The sequence below is a fragment of the Lissotriton vulgaris genome, chromosome 12, assembly GCF_964263255.1.
Source record: "Lissotriton vulgaris chromosome 12, aLisVul1.2, whole genome shotgun sequence".
In the NCBI taxonomy this organism is placed as follows: domain Eukaryota; kingdom Metazoa; phylum Chordata; class Amphibia; order Caudata; family Salamandridae; genus Lissotriton; species Lissotriton vulgaris.
Genome location: NC_141700.1, coordinates 662,945,971 through 662,966,735, shown reverse-complemented (window position 1 = coordinate 662,966,735; position 20,765 = coordinate 662,945,971). Strand labels below are relative to the sequence as shown.

Sequence of the window (20,765 nt, the reverse complement as noted above, 5' to 3'; positions counted from 1 at the left end):
CACACTCTACTACACACTCTCTACTCTACTATTCTCTACTACACACTCACTACTACACACTCACTACTCTACTATGCTCTACTACACACTCTCTACTACACACTCACTACTTCACACTTTACTACTCTACTACTCACTCTTTACTACCCACTCTCTCTACTACACACTACACACTCTCTACTACTCGCCTACTCACTCTACTACTCTCTACTACACACTCTACTACACACTCTTTACTACTCTACTACTCACTCTCTACTACTCTCTACTACACTCTCTACTACTCTACTACTCACTCTACTACACTACACAATCTACACACTCTACTACACACTTTACTACACACTCTCTACTCTACTACTCACTCTCTACTAATAACTCTACTGCTCTCTACTATTCTCTACTACTCACTCTAGATTACACACCCTCTACTACACACTCTCTACTACAAACTCTCTACTACACACTCACTACTCTCTACTATTCTCTACTACACACTCTCTATTACTCTACTACTCACTCTCTACTACTCACTCTCTACTACTCACTCTCTACTACTCACTCTCTACTACTCACTCTCTACTTCTCACTCTCTACTTCTCACTCTCTACTTCTCACTCTCTACTACACACTCAACTACTCTCTACTGCACACTCTCTACTGCACACTCTCTACTACATGACCTCTTTGCCAATGGCTGGCCACCGTTTAGCATAAACGGTGACGCCGGCCAATGGGAAAGAGGGGCAGGGTTTAAAGCCCGCTAGTGAAACCTCCTGATAACACTAAATCTCGCGAGCGAGACTGCGCATGTGCGCAGCTCTAGGCTTTAACCTAAAAAACCATGGGTGGCACATCCTTCTCTGTTCAAACAGCCAAACTATGGAACTCTTTATCCCCCACTTTAAGGTCCACCGACAACCACCTTATCTTCAGAAAACTACTCAAGAATTGTCTCTTCCCCACATAAGCACCATACGCAAACAGAAATTTACAGCATATCCCCCTGTATATAAGCATTTGTTTTCACTATAGATATGTACCTATCTTTGTGTATTACTTTGTATAAACATGTAAAATAATTATGTTGTTGAGAGAATTTTTTTTATAATAATAAATAAATAAAAATCATCTTTGGTCTACATGTACATACTTCCATTGTGCATCTATGTACTTTCCATGTACTTGGATCTGTGTGTCTGTTACTTTTTTCCTGAAAAAGCATATCCAATGCACTACCCTATTTCTCATCCTGTGCCTCTATCAATATCTTTAATCTACATATACTTACTTCCTTTATGTATCTATATACTTTCAATGTACTTATGGATCTATATATTTATCACTTTCTTCTAATTTACCATTTCCAATGTACTACCCTATTTCTCAGCCTATACTTCGCTCAATATATCTTCTAGCCCAACCTTTTGACTCATCTCAAACTTCTTTCTACTACTCTTTCCAATGCACTACCCTACCTCTCATCCTATACATCAATATATCATCTACAGACACTCTCTCATTTATCCCAAACCCCATAGCACTACTATGATCCCCAATATAACACTTTCTAGACTCTCTCCTACTCTACCCCTCCTTGCATCATCTGACACCTCTTTTTACTATACTGATTCCCTAAAACAAACCTTTCTAAACTCTTCCCTCGGACTCCTCCCCTCCAAAACTCCTTTTTACTCATCCAAAAGCCTCCTCCTACTGCTAAGACCTAAAAGAAAATCCTTCATTCTTTTATCCCTCCACTATCCTTTTCAATCAAAATTAACAGACTAACATGTTCTCTTCTCAAACTCTTTATTCAACTATACTAATTGACCACTGTTAGAATTGGGGGTCTCTAGTTGGCACAGGTAGGTACTTGTGCAAATAGGGACCCTCTCCTCTAGTCAGGATAAGGGGATTACACTCCTAAAATAACACCTGCTCACCCCCTTGGTAGCTTGGCACGAGCAGCAAGGCTTCATCTCAGAGGCGTTGTAAGTTAAGCATTTGTGACCACATACAGTAACCCTGTGACAACACTAGAAATGGACACCACACAAGGTTTTATATCAAAAATAAGTATATTTTATATAGAGTTACCACAAGACCAATAACGACAAAAATAATCCACAGTACTATTAGATTTCAAGAGTTCTAGTCAAAAGGCTTAGTTCAAGGTTCTGTGCACGTTGGTAGCCCGGTTTGGCGACAGCGTTGTTGAAATAACACAAAGTCTAGCAAATCCAGCGGACTGCGTCAGTACAGGCCCACTCAAATGTCGACAGACTCAGTCACAGTACCTTTTACTTGAGGCGGCCGGCACGAATGTGTGAGCCGGGTCCAGTGTTCGTCGCGGTGCAGAAAGGAAATGTTACAGGACGCGTTGTCCCTCGATGCGGTGCAGGTAGTGGCCCGTTGACAGAGTCGGTGGATCCAAGGCGTGTGTTGCAGGGCGAGACGGTGCTTCGATGCGGTGCTTGCAGCTTGCGGTGAGGCGGCAGAGCCGGAGTTCGGGAGCTGGCGTCGATCAGTCCGGACAGCGGTGCGAGTAAGGCGGTGCATTGCAAAGCCAACGAGGTGGTGCCCAACTCAGGTGCGGTCACAGGACTTCTAAGTAAGCGGCAGTAACCGCGCCGGTCAATCTAGTATGAGTCGGTGTATCGAGGTGTTGCACGTCGCAGTGTCCACCAGTCACGGTGCAGGTAACGGCTCGGTGACGGCGTCAGGACAGAGTCGGTGCGCTCAGAGCTTGTGTTGTTCGAGGTGGACGTCGCATGATGCGGTGCCTACAGGACACCGGGCCAGTCGTGAGAGTCTGTCACAGCTCCCTGCCTCTGTAGCCACGGAAACAGCGTTTCCAGCAGCAATTCACAAAGGCTGGTGCAGTCCACTGGTCCTGGGACTTCGGTCAGGGGGCAAGCTCTCTTCCAAGCCCTTGGAGATCTTTGCACAAGTTGAAAGTAAAGTCCACAAAGTTCTTTCCCCTCTCTTTGGCAGTCAGGCAACCACTGCAGGCCAATCCCCCAAGCAGCACTTCAGCTTGGGAATAGTCTCTCCTCAGTTTCTTCAGGTTCCTCTCCTCAGGAGAGGTTTCGTCTTGTAAGTCCAGAAATTTCTTGGGATCAGGGTCCCAATATTTATACCCCAAAATCCTTTGTTCTCTGAGGGGAGAGGGGCCTGTGCACAGTTCAAGCCGGTTCTGAAGCTCTCTGTTTACCACACGTCTCCTTTCCTTTCACAGAGCAGGGCAGGCACATCAGACGCCCCACAGGAGGTGGAGCCAGCATTGTGGAAGGCAAGTACAGCCCTGGAGCACTTTGTTGACAGTCTTCCTTCTCTTTTTTCAGTGTGCTGAGCAGAGACATCAGCCACACCCCAGGAGGTGGAGCCAGCATTGTAGAGGGAAGGCCCAGTCCTATTCAGGTCCAACGTGCAACTCCTCCCTTCTTATCTAGATGCAGATCTCCCTATTCACCAACGGGCTGCTCCAGCCTGCCTCTTGGAATTCCCCTGCCCTGTCACTCACAAAACCAGACTAAGGAATACACAACCTCGCAAAGGCAGGCTTAAATGGTTAGGCAAGCAAATACCTACTTTCTAAAAGTGGTATTTGCAAACACAGAATATTCAAATAAACTTCACTAAAAGATGTATTTTATTATTCTGAGTCCAGGCATACTAAACTCGAATTTCTACCATGTTCTCAGAGTCTGTTAGGATTATAAACATGTAATAATTTAGCAGCTCATTCTGGCCTATGGAGAACAGGTAGCCTTGCAATATTGAAAAACGAAAATGGCTCTAATTCACTATTAGGACATGCCACACCCATCAGGGCTTGTCCACCTTATACTTACAATGAAGCCTGCCCTTGGACTACCATAGGGGTGACTAATATGAAGACAAGGGAAGGTTTTGGGACTGGGAAGTGGGTGCACTTGCCCACTCAGCATGACAGTACCAGACTGCACGCAGGTTCTGCAATGGCAGACCTCAGACATATTTTACAAGGCCGCTTCTGTGGGTGGCACAACCAGTGCTGTAGGCCCACTAGCAGCATTTGGAATTACACGCCCAGGGCACACTGAGTGCACTGTACTAGGGTCTGACAAGTAAACCACATAGTCAATCATGGAATCACCAATTAATACATCAATTTACAGTAGGGAGAACTCACACTGTGGCACTGGACAGCAGTGGCACAGTGCCCAAAGCATCTAACACTAGCAAAACCACATGAGGCAACAGCAAAAATGGGAGACCCACGCCAATGGTGCCAGGTCTAACAACCATTAATCCTTTATTGGGTTCCAGAGTAGCGTGCTACTCGCCAAAACAGTTTCTCAACACCCCATCAGTGTTACAAGCGCTATATAAATACAGACCTTTTCCCTTTTCTACCCCTCCCCAACCCTTCTCAAGCCAAATAACTGACTAACATATCCACCACTAAAATTACTTTTATGTTTCACCCATACTAATTCAACACTAATCCTGATGGTTTCCAGAGTAGTATGCTACTTGCGCTTCAAATCCCCATCAGGGGTAGCAAGCATTATTTAAATACAAACCTCTTTCCCTCTTCTATTCCACCACCTACCCTTCACTACCCAAATAACTGAATAACATATCCACTACTCAAATTTCTTCATATTTTACTGTACTCATTTTCAACACTAATCCTTTATGGGTTCCGGGGTGGCGTGCTACTCGCCAGAAAAGCGCTTCGAAACCCAGCAGGTGTAGCTAGTGCTATATGAATGCAAACCTTTCTTCCCCTTTTATCCTTCCCCTATCCTTCTCACTCCAAATAACGGACTAATATCCACCACTGAAATGACTTCATATTTCACCATATTAATTCACCACTAATCCTTTATGGGCTTGCTGAATAGTGTGTGTCAACACCCCATCAGGGGAAACAAGCGCTATATAAATACAAACCTTTTTCCTCCTCTATCCTTCTGATATTATTCCAAATCCGATTAACTGACTAACCTATCCACCACTTAAAATGTACTTGCATGTTTCACTATACTAATTCAACACTAATCCTCTATGGGTCCCGGAGTAGCGTGCTACTCGCCGAAAAAGCGCTTCGACGCCTCGTCAGCGGTCGTAAGCGCTATATAAATGCAATTCTAATAATAATTTAACTCTTTGTAGGGTTCCACTGTGCTCAAGGTAATTGTTGCTCATTTTGGGTACTTGCGCTACAGTCTCGCCAAGGTGCAATCATGACCAACTATAATGGTGGCAAAGAGCTTTTGCTTTTGCAGGGGCATGTTGCTGTTTGCAAACAGCTAGTCAGCCTCCTTAAAGGTGGCATTCCCTGACTTAATCCACTCATCTGGACCGGATAAACTTAGGAGACATGCCAGATTCTGATATTATATTTGAACAAGCCCACGCCTTTCCAGTTATCTGGCTTGCAGAAACCAGTATTGTTTTTGGGGATGTGCCTACTATTGATGCCAGAAGTAATTGTAAGAGTGACATGCGAAGCTGGTATATAGGTTGAATTGTTGCTTGTATCATGTTATTACAGTTTGCCACCCAACACCAAGTGACTATTTTTCTGATGTTCGAGCCCTGGAGCAGCCTACATCTACAACACTTATCTGGAGCATCAATGGTAAACCACACACCTTCGATGATTCACTGATCTTGTGTGGACGCACCACTCGCAAGTGTCGAGGTCCTTCCATTGTAGCGTATCCTATGAAAAGAAAAGAAAGATTCGTTATTCTTTAATTGGTTGAATGTATAGTCCCTTACTAAAGGGCAAGATGCTGAATCTGCATTGGGAAGAAGCAGGTGGAATGCTGTTTCACAATGAAGAGGAAATCAGGTTGCTCTTTTTATAGGTGCGAAGAGTGCCCAAGACAAGTTTTGGGATATATCAAAGGCACAACCCATTGAAGCATAGTTAAATCTAGTATTGCCTAAAATAATATGCAGATTGGTAAAATCACTCTGATATAAGATTGGCATAGTATAAGGCAGCCTTTTCCTTTATTTTCCAAATTTTTAATAGGAAAACTAGCATGTCAAACCATTAACGTATATTTTACAACATAAATCTGTATTAGTTGCACGAAGGGACTAATATTGGGTATCCTCTTATTAAGAGGTTTATTGAGCTATGAAAAAAATTACTTTTCAATGTTATCAGATCTTATAGCTAAAGGGACATTTGTTATGCTGATTACTTCTGTTGTTGGTATCTCCGGGTCTAGTCCAATCGGTGTGAATGGAAGGTTGTACTCCCTACCCCTCTGCAAAGGTAACAGAGGGGTGGAGAGGAGCTATGACCTTAGGGCAAGAGCAGCACATAGTCATATTAAGGTAGAGAATGAGGCACAGCTGTTTGTGTGACGTGGAATACAGTACGGAAATGAAAGAGAAGAGGCAGTCGTATGAGGCAACGTGCTGACACAGGAGATCATTGAGGTAATGCTGACTAAAGAACCACTGATCAGTGATACTGATACTGGCTGAAGAACCACTAATAATTCAGGTTGGAGAGAAGATGGACTATAGAAAGGGAAGAAGCTAAAAGCATGGCACTGAAGAAAGACTGTTGGACGGAATGAGGAAAAAGAAAAACTGGGCAATAGCAGACAAGAACCACTGAAACAGTGAATCAAGGTGCTTTCGAGAATGCGTACATGTGTAGTTGTGAAGTGATGAGTGCTTCTGCAGCTATCCTTTTGTATATTTTAAAACTTTTTTTTATAAATCTTTTTATTGCAAAAAGAACAAGATAAGGTGGTCATCGCAGACAAGGATACAGTTGTTACGTTACATGCAGTGGAAAAACACAGGCTTCACACTTCTCTTCCTAATACATTGATTCTTTGGAATACATTCAATTTGGTGGATTACATAATGTGGTTATCTCGTCAATGGAAGTAATTCTGGGGGGGTTCACAAATATCACCACGGTAGGCATTCCATTTTAACCACACCGCCACCCACTTCTTAGGACAACCCCGGGCTACATACACTGTTTTTTCTTGGACCATGCACCAATCCAGGTTTCTTTTGGCAATTGCAAGTCCCAATGTTACCCATAGCTTACCCTTGGATGATAGGTCTGTGGGTTCCCAGATATTGGGAAGGCACCGCTTTGCCTCCGGACGCAGCTCCACGCCCCACACCTCACGCATACAACTGAGTACCCGCATCCAGTAAGTCTGCAGCAGCTGGCACTGCCAAAATATGTGTGAGAAGGTAACCACCTCCCCACACCCCCTGTGACAGAGTCCATCGTCGCCGCATCCCATCAGGACCAGGCGTGTGCTAGAGATATAAACTCTGTGAAGGATTTTCAACTGAATCAGTCTAAGTTTCGCCGAGATTGCCATCTCTCTGGGGGATGCAAATGCCTCTCTCCACTCCTCATCGTCTATTTCTAGACCGTCTGACTTCCACTTCCCCCTAAGGGCCTGCAGTGGGTCCGGTGTGTGGTTGATGAGTTTTTTGTATGTGAGGGAGATGGCCCTTTCAGGGAGGCGGCCATCCAGAAGACTGTCCTCAAGAGGGGAGGACTACAGGAGTTGTGTCCCTGGGGAATGTTTGTCTGGAGTGAGTGCCTGACCTGCATATAGCGGAAGTGTTCTGTCTGGGCCAGGTCTTAGGTGTGCTGAAGGGAAGCAAATGATAGTACCCCGTTTGGACCCCACAAGTCCTTGATTCGAGACATACCGATCAGGTCCCATTCAAGGAACTCTTTAGTGCGACTAATTGTGCCCAATCTCTCCGAGGCCCACAGTGGTGTTGCCAGTGTGAGTTTGTCGGCCCAGCCCAGTGTTTTATGAACGATGTGCCACAACCGTACAGAGTGCTTTGTAGGTCCCGTGAGGCGGTACCTGCCAGGCCGAGAGTAGAGTGCAGCCTCAAAATTCCCACCCGGGAGGAGCCATCGGTCCATCCCGTATCCCGGGTCGTTCCCAGCACTGCTTAATGGCTGACAGATGCACCGCCCAATAGTATTTCTGGTTATCGGGGAGTGCTATCCCCCCCATCAATCCACCCCAATGTGAGTTTTTGCAGGGATATGCGGGGCATTCCAGTCCAGAGAAGATCTCTCTGGGCGGCCTCTATAGCGGCAAAGTACCTCTGCGGCACCAGGTCCGGGTAGTTCTGCAGGGCATGAAGAAAGAGTGGCAGCACCATAATTTTAAATAGCGCTGCCCGGCCCAAAAGAGACAGCGGGAGCTTTTTCCAGGTAGCAGTATCCCACATGAGCCGTTGCAAAGGTGTCATGAGATTCCTTTCATAACGAATGGCTCGCTCCTTAGTGATGAAGACTCCCGTAGCTATCTGAATCGGGCAGCCGCGCGGTATTGCTGGAGGGGCCCCATGCAGGACATAGAGGAGTGACTCTTCCCAGTTGATGCTATAACCCGAGCATCTCCCAAAGGCATTAAAGATATCCAATGCCACCTCAATGGACTCACTAGGGTTTGCAAGGTATAACAGTACATCATCCGCATATAGCGAAATCCTGTCCTCCCATCCGTCCGCCCACCGGATTCCCCTCAGGGTGGCGGCCTGCCTAATCCAAGCAGCAAGCGGCTCGAGGGAGAGGGCAAAGAGGAGAGGCAAGAGGGGGCACCACTGCCGCGTTCCCCTTCCTAGTGTGAAAACGTCCTCTTTTGTTGTTGACCACCACCTGGCCCAAAGGGTCAGTGTAGAGGAGATGTATCCAGCCCACAGAACTCGGGCCGAATCCCAGCTTCCGGAGAACGGCCATCATGTAGGGCCATTCCAAGGTGTCGAATGCCATTGCTGCGTCCAATCACACAACAACCGCATCCTCGTGCATCAAGTGGCAGCGCCCCAAGACGCCATGGAGACGGCGCAAGTTAAGTGCCGCGTTGCGGTGCGGCGCGGCATAATTCCCGACTGATCCAGGTGCACCAAAGTGCTTAGGACCGGCTTCAGCCTGTTAGCCAGTACCTTGGCGAGGATCTTCGGCTCAGAATTTAGCAGAGATATTGGCCTATAGGAGGAACAGGACTCTCTAGCTTTCCCCTCCTTGGGAATAGCCACAATCGTGGCTGTACGCTGGTCCCTTGGCAACATGCCTCGCTCCCTACTTTCTTCAAACATACATTTCAGATGGACGCCGAGGCTGTCAGGCTTGAGCTTGTAGAGCTCAATCGGCAGACCATTTGGACTCAGAGCCTTCCCAGGTCGAAGGTCATTAATGGCTCTGGTCAGTTCGTCAGTGGTAAGTGGCGCCTTCAGAGCCTCCGTTCGTCATTGGAGAGGGTGGGCAGCAGAATACCGTCCAGAAGGGCAGATGAGTCCTCCTCCGACCCCCTAGTATAAACCTTTCGGTAGTGTTGCTCGAATTCCCTTACAATCTCCCGGGGTTCCGCAATAGCGGCCCCCGATTCGACCTTAAGCTCAGCCACCACTTTTTGTGCCTGCTTCTTTCTGTCCAACCAAGCTATCAGTTTGCCTGCCTTGTCTTCCTGGTCGTATAATCTGCCCTCCCTGTCTCTCGCTAGGGTCTTAGCAGCATCAGTAGCAAGGGCTTTATATTCTGCCGCTTTTAGCTGAATCTGATGGATAATATCTGGGTTATGACCCTCCTGTGCCGAGCTCTCTAGTGCCAGGAGATCACTTTCTAATGTGAGAATCTGTTTGTCACATTCTTTACGTCTGCCGGCGATCGCCGACAGGGCCTCCCCTCTCAGCACCGTCTTAAAAGCCTCCCACAAGACCACTGCTGATTCGACTGTCCCCACGTTTTCTTCAAAGTACCGGTCAGTGGAGAGAGACAGTTTCCGTTTAATAACTTCCTCACAGAGATATCAGGTGTTTATCGGCGCTACACAGCCCTCCCTCCGGCCTCCGATTGTAATGTGGGCCCAAAGCGGGGAATGATCCCAAATACCTTGTGCCAAATGAGTGACGTCTGTGATTGTGGCATCTTGGTGCATTGGTGCTAGGAGGTAGTCTATGCGTGAAAAGGTGTGGTGTGGGACAGAGAGGAATGTGTACTGTTTTTGTGTTGGGTGCTTGAGGCGCCAGAGGTCAAGGAGTTCAAATGCCTCCATGAGATTAGGGAGCCACATGTGCCCCGCCCCTATGTCCCTGGCTGGGTGTCTATCTAAGTTGCCTGATACCACAGCATTGAAGTCCCCACCCATTAGGAGCTGCCCCTCTGGGAGGGAGATCAATAATTTCCCCAGATCATGATATGATTGTGCTTGGAGCCCTGGGGGGATGTAGATCATTACTAAGTTGAGCCTGCGCCCCTCCCATTTACTGGATATAGCTGCAAAGCGCCCCCAATAGATCAATGTCTGTATGGTCGATGACGATCGGAAAGTTGCGGCGCAGAAGCATCCCAACACCCCGGGACCCAGACGTAAAGCTGCGCTCGCCACCATGGTGTACCCCCACCTGTTCAGCGCATGGCAGGTGTTCCCCAGCAAATGAGTTTCCTGCAACAAAGCAACATCAGGGAGGTGTCATTTAACAAACTGTAGGACGATGCTCCTTTTGAGTTTGTCCCCCAGTCCATTAACGTTCCAGCTAAGCACCTTCAGACTTTTATCCCACATCATAGCCATCCGCCTCTGCTACCACAAACCTGTTTCTGTGTGTCCTGGTGCCCTTCCCGTGTCCTAGAAAATTTGTCTGACCTCGATGTGACCTTACCGAACTTCCCCCCAACCCCGCCACCCCCAACTCCAAAACTGACAACCCCCCTCCTATCCCCCCTCACTGCTGACCCTGCTCCGTAGGTTCTGAACTACCCACATCCCCAATTAGCAGAGTGCCTTTCGCCCAATCCAACCAGGGAGTGAGGGAACATCCCCCCTCCTGAAGAACCTGCTGAAGGGGGAAAAATGTGCCGGCCCCAGCTCCAGCCGCTGCACGCGCCCCCCCCCCCACACATCCTGTAAGCTATTAAACATGTAAACACTCCTTCAAGTACCAGTCAAAGTCTCATACTGTTCGATCTCCCCGTTAGCCACTTACTATTCTGTCCATTTTAAGTCTGTTGCGAGCCACCTGGCATTGTAAAGGGGGGATGGTGAGTAGCAGACTCAGCCTGGTCCTATTCCAGGCATTCAGCGTTACCGGATTAAGTAAACCCCCCCCCCCCACCCCTCCAGGAACCCTCATGAAGATGGGAGTCCCCAGGTCCTACATAGCCAAAAAAACACACGTTACTTTACTGTTCGTAGGGGTCTGTGCTGCTGGTTCCGTCTTCCCTAGTGACCAGAAGCGTTTCGGAGAGTTCCCCAATAGTCAGAAGGCACCTTTGATTGGACATTAGCCTTGATTGTATATGATTACGGTGTCATAGGGTCAGAGTTCCAGATGTTTATCACCTCCTTGGTTAAACCTGGGCTTCTTTACTTTACTTTCCTGTCCCTGGTGATGCAAGCATACAGATGCAATCATGACTGGTCATATGTAATGCAACAGCAATGTGGGTACATTCCACCACAGTTATAACCAATTTTATGGCAAGGCAAGGCGGCCATTATTATGCATTTACCTCTTTATTGCCACACACACAGCAGCAACAACTAGAGAAATAACTTTAAGAATTATGACTGAACCAACATTCTAACAGATATAAAAGTGCCAAACAAGCAGCCATCTTCCTTCTTTGTTGTTGTTCACACATCAGATAAGTATAGAGTGTTTATTTAAGCTTGACACATGTGAAATAGTGGATGGTTTTAATAATTATCAGATTATCAATGGCAAAGCCAATAGATTGGATTGATGGGTTTGAAATTAAAAGTAGGCTGTCCGGTTTTAGGTTTAAACCTATAATAACTGATAAAACCCCACTGAATGGGAAATAGCCCTCACCTGTGTAAACATATAAACACTGAAAAAACACCTGCATAACCACAAACTAAATTACATTTAAAGAAAGAAAAGGAAGGTGAAAGAGTCTTTTTTTTCTTCCTGAAGGGGCCAGTACAATGTATCTTTGTTATACAAGCTAGCAGAAAGAAAGACTAGGGAATCATTATACTGCTTCAGTTTTGTTGTTTAGGATGTAACTAAAATACAGTTTCTTCTTCCTTTAGCTTGTTTCAGTTTTGTGATCTTTGGTCTACAGATGCAGAGTTTAGAAGCTTGTTTAGGTCTTGTTTAATTATTTTATAAACTGTAGGGAATCAGGAAATATCAAAATCATGTTTGAAATGTCGGCTGCATTAAATTCTTTCATTGATAGGTAAGATGGCTGGTTTCAGAAGAATCTTTCCCAATATATTCCTGGGGGTAAAATGGGAGACAGATCTTTCTTTCTGCAAGCAGATACAGCAAGCGACAGCCACCTGTTTTAGCAAACGGAGACAACTGCGGAAAGTCCTCCACTTACTGCCAGAGGACTACCACGGGGTTATTGCCCATGCCACTGTAACATCTAGGCTGGACTACACCAACGGACTTTACCTGGGCTTGCCAGCGTACCTCATCAAGAAACGTCAGATGGTACGAAATGCGGCTGAGAGATTGATTAATCGCGTTCCTTTTCGAAATCACATCTCTCCGCATATAAAAGAGCTCCACTGTGATAGTAAGAATGAGTTTAAGGCCCTAACCTTAGCTTCCAGATCATTCCATAGGAAGTGTCCCAAGTATCTGAGATACCGGTTAGGTATTTACTAACAAAATCGTGTCTTGAGGTCTAATTCGAAAAATCTACTGTGCGTTCTGCGAGTCAGGAAAGCCCGCCTAGGCGGCAGATCATTTACAATGGGGGCGTCCAAGTTATGGAACTCCTTGCCTAACCACATCTGAATGATTGAGAGAGCCACTTTACAGAAAAGCGGTAAAAACCTGGCTCTTCAGGTCAGTGTAATCCGCCGTCTAGGTCGTTTCTAGTGTGTGGCATGGCTGCACACCATTTATTGCTTAGCGCCGGGACAACTCTTCGGAGGTAGCTGTTCGTGCTCTGCAAATGGTGATATAATAATAATAATAATAATATGTGCCATCACATTTACCCACAGATAATGGGTAAAAACCCTTGATATATCAGCCCCTATTTTCTAGTGAGTCAGTATTGATGGTCGGTGAATTGCCAACACCTCAGGCTTTAAACATTCAATGCAAGGTTTAGTGACAAGAATATGTGATCGTGGTAAAAACATGACAGGATGGAACATGGAACACAGTGTCACCTGCAATGCTGCTGCAAAAAGGTTCTTTCCAAGTTCAACAAAGATTGGAGTGCATGCTTCATTCACTAGAGCACTAGTACGTTTTATAAACTGGTGTAAGAAAGTGGCTCTATATATACTGGACCAAAGTACGGTACACTGTGTATAGAGTCCCCAGTCTTCAGAGGTATGGCAGAGGTTAACGTTAGATATAACCTTACTCTATAAAGTGGTGGCTTGGTCGTGCAGTAAGGCAGTATCAGAGGACAGTGTAAAGCATTTGTTGTACACACTCAGTCAGCACATTGTCTCACACACTCAAGAACTGAACTCTAGGCCAATTGTTTTATATCAAAAGATATAGTTGTTTTATTTTAGAACCAACAGTTACTTTTCTCAATATGAGTGACTTTAGGTAATTACTTTGCAAGTAAGCAATCGACTTTGTAAGTACAATAGCTACAGTGGTTGCAATAGGCAACACAGTTTAACATTGAGCTCAGTGGGTTTTTCTAGATAAATGCAATTGATTACTTTATGGATTACTTTTCTAACCACAGGACTGGATTCTAGATTCAGTCCCGGGACATGAGCTGTAAACAGTTAAGTAAAAGCGTTTTGGTTACAGTAGTGATTTTTAAAGAATAGAATTGTATTTTAAAAGTTGACACTTGGAAACTTTTTCAGCTGAAATTACCAATGTTATCCTAAAGAAGGAAATTCAAGTTGCAGGTAAAGTGGGTTCTCGTTACTTTTGTAATCCAGTACTGGACTCCTAGGTTCAGCACTGGGTCCCTTATCTAAAACAGGTAAGTAATTACGTTTTGGTAGTTGGTACGATTTTTAAAGAATATTTGTAGTTTGCAAAAATCGACAGAAGAAATTTCACAGAAAAACAGCCAATGGTTTCCTATGGAAGAAAATTCAGGTTACAGGCAAGTCCGGTTAAAATTACTTTTCAGGGTTTGTGCTGGGCTAGAAGGTGCAGCACTGAGGTCTCTCCTGATCAAAGGTGAGCAAATCGGAATTTGTTGTTTGGCTGATTTTAGGTGAATATTTTAAAGTTCCAAAACTCCACACTTAGAAGAATTTCTGAGTGAAACCAGTCAATGTTAGCCTATGGAAGAAAAGTGAGTTATCGGTTTTTAGGTAAGTGCTCACTAGCAGAGTTAAGGTACTGGGAATAGGCTCAGGGGTCTCCCCGGGTCAGGTAGGTACAGTTGGTACACCCTCAGCGGCACAGGGGCAGCCTGGTGCAGAGGTAGTTAGGTCCAATGTTATCCAAAGAGAGGCAGGGGGCTTTCGATTGGTGGCTGCTGGCTAGCAGGCTAGACGGCTGTGGGGGCTAGGCTCCTGGTCACTTGCTCAGGGCAATTGGGGAAGTAGGATAGGACACAGGTTGCACTGCCAGGGGCACTCGGGTGGCTGGGTGCATGGTACTTTTGAGCTGTCGGGCGCTCAATGTTATTCAATGGAGATCTTGAAAAGGGAACAAAGGCTGCAGGCCCGGGGACGGTGGATGTTCTGGAGCGACCAACACTTTGAGGGGTAAGTTGGGATCTTGCAGGGTAGGTAGGCACCCCGGAGTTGGGCACAAGAGGCCGGGGGCGCCGGGTACAGGGGTGTCTTTGGACATCGGGAAATCTTACCCTCTGCTGGTCGCGGTAGATGGGGTCCCTGGTTCTGAATCTGCAGGCGTTGTCCTGGTCGCCGAGGAGGGTCCTTAGGCACTGGATTCCAGGTCAGAATCGCCAAGGGGACATCCTCAGGGTCTTTGTCCACTTGGGCACAGGCCGTGCTCGACAGATGCAGAGAGGGCTGGATTTGCGGTTCCTGGCTTGCACCCGGGGTATTGCTGTTGTAGCAGAGCCACTGCTCGCGGGAGTCCCAGTCTCTAAGAGGGTCAAGGCAGGCAGGTCCTCCAGGGTTCTCTAGCTTGCTGTCCGCAGGAGACGCGCGAGATTTAGTAGGAGCATTATTCAAGGATCAACAGGCCTGTAGGGCTGGGGCCAAGTCAGTTGGTGTTGTTCTCTTGTTAGCAGCTGCACAGCAGGTCTTCTTCTTGGTCTTCTTTCTTGTTTTTAAATTGGGATCTGAGGAAGGAATGTTCAGGGTGCCCCCAAACACTACATTTAGGGGCATTACAGGTAGGGGAAGGGCAGGGACCAATAGGTCCCTGTCCTGCGGTGAGTACACCCCCTATCCTGCTCCTCTCCTGTGGGATGGGGGCAGGAGCCTATCTCTAATTGGGCAGGGCTCCCCATCTTCAAGATCGCCAGAGCCCGGAGTTGTGCTTCACCTCGCCTCTCCCACCTAAGAGATGGTGTTGGCACAGGCTGGCACATCCCCTTTCCTAGCGTAGGTTTTCCCACCAGTCTTCCCGCCAGAGTGGGGGTCAGAATGGGTGGGGGCCAGTTGCTGAGTACAGCAGGTGGTCTGAAGAAGCTCACAAAGGCGATATGCCTTTGAAGCTTCCCCCTGCCCATCCTGGGGGAGGAGGCCTAACAACTCGACCAGGGTGTGCATTGTTGCAGGCCCAGGAGAGCGGGGCCTCTCCACCCAGGGGTCCAGCAACTTGTCTGCTGTGTGGCAGCCTAGGCAGCCTCTCAGACCAGACGTGGATTGTAGGTTAGGTTTCAGGGGGCATCTCTAAGATGCCCTCTGTAGTGCATTTTACATTAAATCCCACAATGGCATCAGTGTGGGTTTGATGTGCTGAGAAGTTTGATATCAAACTTATCAGTCTTCAGTGTAGCCATTATGGTGCTGTGGAGTTCGTAATGACAACACCCCAGCACCATATACTGTTAATGGCATCACTGCACTTAGTGCCGAGGAATGGCCCTGGGTACTGTAGGGGCACAGGTCTCATGCACCTGTACCCACACCATTGGCATAGGGCACCCAGTTGTTTTGGTCTGCACCAGGACACTCAGGCTGCCAAGGCAGGGTGTGGGTGTCAGGGTGCAGGTCCCCTAAGGGTGGCACACTAAGTGCTGCAGCCCTTAGGGGTCTTCTCTAGTCACAAGGCCCTGGGTACCTAGGGTACCATTTACCAGGTTTCAGCCAGAGATGCCAATTGGGTTTCAGCTTCAATACAGTTTTTAGGGAAGGAACACAGGCCCTGGGCACCTGATTGGCAAGAGCCCAGGGCACACTCATTCAAGGCACATCAGCAATTCAGCAAAAAGTGGGGGCATACCATGCAAGAAAGATGGCACTTTCTCACAACTGGGTACTGTAGTTCTCATGTTTTTCCTAATTTGTGAGCCTATTTTAATATATGGGTGCTATTTTGCAGAACGGTATGATTGCCACCAGACCTGTGATGTCATCAATGGAATGTTGGAGCAGATACTGAGGTGAAAGTGAAGCAGCTGGAGCTTGGACTTGAGGAGGAAAGGGATGAAGGCCCAGAGACACATTTTTGAAACAGGGAACCCCAATAAAGGCCTCCATGTTGTTGGTCCCTCAAGTAACTTATATTTTAACAGTTACCTGGGACCTTTCTCTGGGTTCTTGTGAGAGGTCCCACGTCACTGTGACCCAACCTTCCTTTCCCGTTAAAATGTATGCAGGGTGAGAAGTGGATCTTGATGTAAATACTTCCGGTAAACCGCCAAGATTCCAATACTTCAGGAGGTCGGTTGTAAACAAATTGTTTGTCATCTGTTGTTTACCTAAATAGATCAGATGACGGTTCGATGTCACTGGTTACGGGTGATAAATGAGTTACACTGCACGAATGAGTTGCGTCATCTCTGTTTATGGAAAATCCTAATCAGGACAAAAGGAAGTCAGAGTTCTTATTTAGCAGAATCTGTTTACATGCTGCCACAAACAGTCACTCTAGTCACAAAGAGAAGGTTTATTAAGTGCCAAGTATTGCTTTTTGGTAAAACCCCAACTTGGCATGGATTACCTATGACTACAAACTGTATTGTTTGAGACAATAATCAGAACAAATCCTCACAACTGACATATCAATGGTCTGTAGGTGTTACCTACATCAGGTCGCAGGTAAGTGACATCACAGAGAAATGGAAATAAAGTAAGTTAGTACAATGTCTTTGACCATTGTAGTTAAATTTGTCTCTTAAAGTTAAATAAACAAAAGAATGTTTTACACCCAGTGGGGCTAAAGGTTTGGACAACATGATGATCTTACTCATCTTGTACAGGGTGAATATGTTTAAGTTAAATTATAACTTCATTTGTAAGTAAAATGGAGGCACTCAAATTGATGTAAAAGTTAATGTTTTCCGGTCATCCCAGTCTTGGAAAGGTATATTGCATATGCCATATAAAATATATTCTAAAGAGTTACGGTCAACTGTGGCCACATTGCCGAGAAAGTGCGACCACAGCTCCTGTGATTAACGACACAGCATCGAAAGGATTAAATGGGATCAGTTTGTCTTTCTGCAAATTACTGACATCCACATGGTTAGCAAAGGCATAGCACCTGCAAGACGTGAATAGGAAAGGAAAGGTGTACGCGGCAGAAGGCGGATGGCCAGTTTATATTGGGGTAAAGTGATAACACATTGTGCAAACGGATGGTATAATAAAATAGTCAACATAGGACCAGAAAATGTTTTGCATACACTGAAAGAAAATATGAATGTAAACTGGTAATAAGAGATTAATATATGATGTTCACAGCATTCCTAGCAAGGGCCCAAGTCACCCACAACCAAAGTCAGTAACATCCCTCGCTACGATCAATGGCCAGGTCTCACTTCAACTCCAGTATGGGCCCAGAGCATTCACATCCAGGGTGAAATTAGTGCCCACAGCATCTACCGCCAGTGATCAATGCATCAACAGCCAGAGCCTCTACCTCGAAGCCTCCACTGGCTCCTTGTCCGGAAGAGATGCCAGATCAAGCAGCTAACCCACACCTAAAAAGCTCTCAACAACACAGGACCTTTCTACATCAACCAAGACCTGACCGTCCAACACCCTGCCAGACAACTCTGCTCCGCCTCCCTCGCACACGTCCCCCGCATCCATCGGAGCCGCAGTGCAAGTCGTTCTTTCTCCTAACTCGCCGCCAAGTCCTGCAACGACCTCCCACCTTTGCACCTCACCTTCACTCAGTGACTTCTGGAAGGGTCTCAAGACCTGGCTGCTCGACTAAGGCACACTGGACCTCAGCGCCTGGATACCCCCTGCTGGTAAGCCGTGCCATACAAATACAGCTTGCTTTAATGGATTGATTGGAAGCCCAAATCACCCGCCACCAAGTGCTCAGAGCATACCCAACCAGAGTTCCAAGCGTCCCCCGACAGTGATCGCGGCATCAATAGCCAGGTCCCACAAGGACCTCAGCAGGATCCAAGCAAGGACTACTTCAAGGCAGCGTCGCCAACCAGGGCATACTCGATTCACAGCCAGAGCTCACTATGGATTCCAACAGCAAGGCCCTGCAGCATGTGAATCTATGGACACCTAAACCCCAGCTGTGAAGATGGTAAGGCTGCAAATGGACTCCATGACCAGAGGCTCTGGAGCGAAGATGCATTCGGAGGCTTCATCACAGAGCTGCCTCGAGGTGGCCTTGCCTTCTAACGGTGGCTCGGCGATATTAAGGACTGTGCACAATTTGCCTCCACGCCGAATGTGGTGTGGACAGTAACCTAGACCTGCAAGTGCCTCCTGAGGTGGGGGCCCCGGAGAAGACCAGAGACCAATTTCAGGGATTTCTTGACAAAGCCCTAGATTAGCAAGCAATTGCAGGTATGATGGGCAGCATCAAAGCATGGACATAAAACCTATTAGAATCAGGTCAGAGTTTCTTCCTGGTGGTCCAGAATGGTGGCCCATAGTTGAACTGGCTAAGTCAGGGCAGACCCTGCTGTGACCAGGGCGGGTGAACGGAGTGAGAAAGAGGAGGAAAGGGATGCACTGGCCTTCAGGTGGTTAAAACTTATTTGGAGCAGGCCATGCAGTGACCAATGAAGCATCACACCCCTGGGGTCAACCAGGACACAGGTTACTCTCTGCAACTAAGGCCAAGAGTTATTGTGTGCACCTGTCTTCGCTTAACATTGGCATCCTCTGGGCAGAGATACTTCAGAGCATATGGGAAAACAAGGAGGAGCAAGATGAAAATGTAAACTACTGTCAAGATCTCAGTAGAACAGCAGTGCCCCCAACCCTGCCGTAGACTTCTATTTGCACCCAGAAATCCCCAGGTTATAAATACTGGTAAGACAGCTCTGGTGTTTCATTCGTTTGCTGCAGAGATCTGTGTGCTCTCTCAGGTCACGTGCTTGAATAATCATACAATAGAAAGGTTAATGTACCTGCTGCAGAGCATCACAGGTGACCTGCCACATGTCGGTTTCCTAGTAACATAGCTGAGTGAGTCAAGTCATTAAGTTAATGAAGTAATTGTTGTGTGAGATGCAATCCAGGTAAAAAGGCTCAGTTGGTTAGGTTTCCACTAAAAGCATCTTCATGTAACCTTCAGTTTATATGTTTTCATATTGCAGGTTTTAGGCCAAGCTTTCATTTCTACGGTTGACAAAATGAGTACCACTGCATCGGGCAGAAAATATAAAACATATGGGTAAGTTCCAAAATCAATACAGCTTAAATGGCTTGCTACATAAGATGGCCATTATAGATATTGTGACACACATAGACCTACATACTTTGCACACATACAGAACTTGAGAAAATAAACGAGTTATAGTTTATCTCTTGGCCAACTTGTACAAGGAACCTTGGAGCACACCTGGCCCGAGTCTGCAGCGACATGTAGAAACGCCCACTTGTGCTGTCTTTGACTTCACACATCTTCTCGCAGTCGGTCACAACTCAGACAAAAGGGACAACTGGATGTCTGTGGCATTAGTCATTTGGAGCTGGGTGCTGGTAGGAAAAAGATATTTCGGTTGCCCTCTTTCCCCCCACATGCTGCTTCTCTGAAAAGCGCACTCTGATTGAGAGCAGGCACCATTACAAGTGCTCACCATGTACGGGCCAGAACCTGGTTCTGTCATGAGAATGACTGGAAACAGATCTGGGTCTTCACTGTGATTGGATTCGTTCTGTCACTGTTGAGCATTACGAGGAATGGATTTAGTGCTTTGCGGGTTCGTCTGTAATTCTCCAATTGGCCAGCAGATGGAGACCTCGTCTTATGATAGACAGACACGTTTATTTAGCGAACAAAATCGTGTGCAATCCATGAAGGACATGCAACACTGTGGAGAACCAGTCAACCAGATACACCAGCATCCAATCACAATACTCCCTACAGCCACTGGAATTAAAACAAAGCCCCTCGCGGGTCTGATTCTCCAGCCAACGAGCACATGTGCAGATAAATAGTCACCATTTACACAAAGCAGTTTAAGGACCAGGAGCTAGCGGCAAGTGTAAGAAAACACAAAGCACTCAATAGGAACCTTAGGCAGTCCAGTCCTTTGGTACTTGAAGTCCTAGATTAGAGGAATGACGTGTTTTTCCAGGATCAAACAATTTGCTCAAGGTAGAAGCAGCGGTCGAAGAACACTAAAAAAAAGTAAGGGGGCTTTGATGCTGTGCACAATGGGGGTAGGCGAGTTAGCTTGAGGGTGGGGTCAAAGGCAT

At 46.6% G+C, this 20,765-nt stretch overlaps 1 protein-coding gene across 2 annotated transcripts in view; it reads right to left on the bottom strand.

Annotated features, from left to right (window-relative positions):
• KLHL36 (kelch like family member 36) overlaps positions 1-20,765 on the bottom strand; it is a 77,153-nt gene that overhangs the window by 47,492 nt on the left and 8,896 nt on the right. Inside the window, exon 2 of one of the 2 annotated variants that reach the window (XM_086945844.1) lies at positions 5,649-5,719. In XM_086945844.1, the coding sequence (XP_086801970.1) occupies positions 5,649-5,708 (60 nt within the window). In that variant the 5' untranslated portion in view covers positions 5,709-5,719. Of the gene's footprint in view, positions 1-5,646; positions 5,720-20,765 lie in introns of both variants that reach the window. The other variant, XM_086945845.1, reaches the window with a different exon arrangement.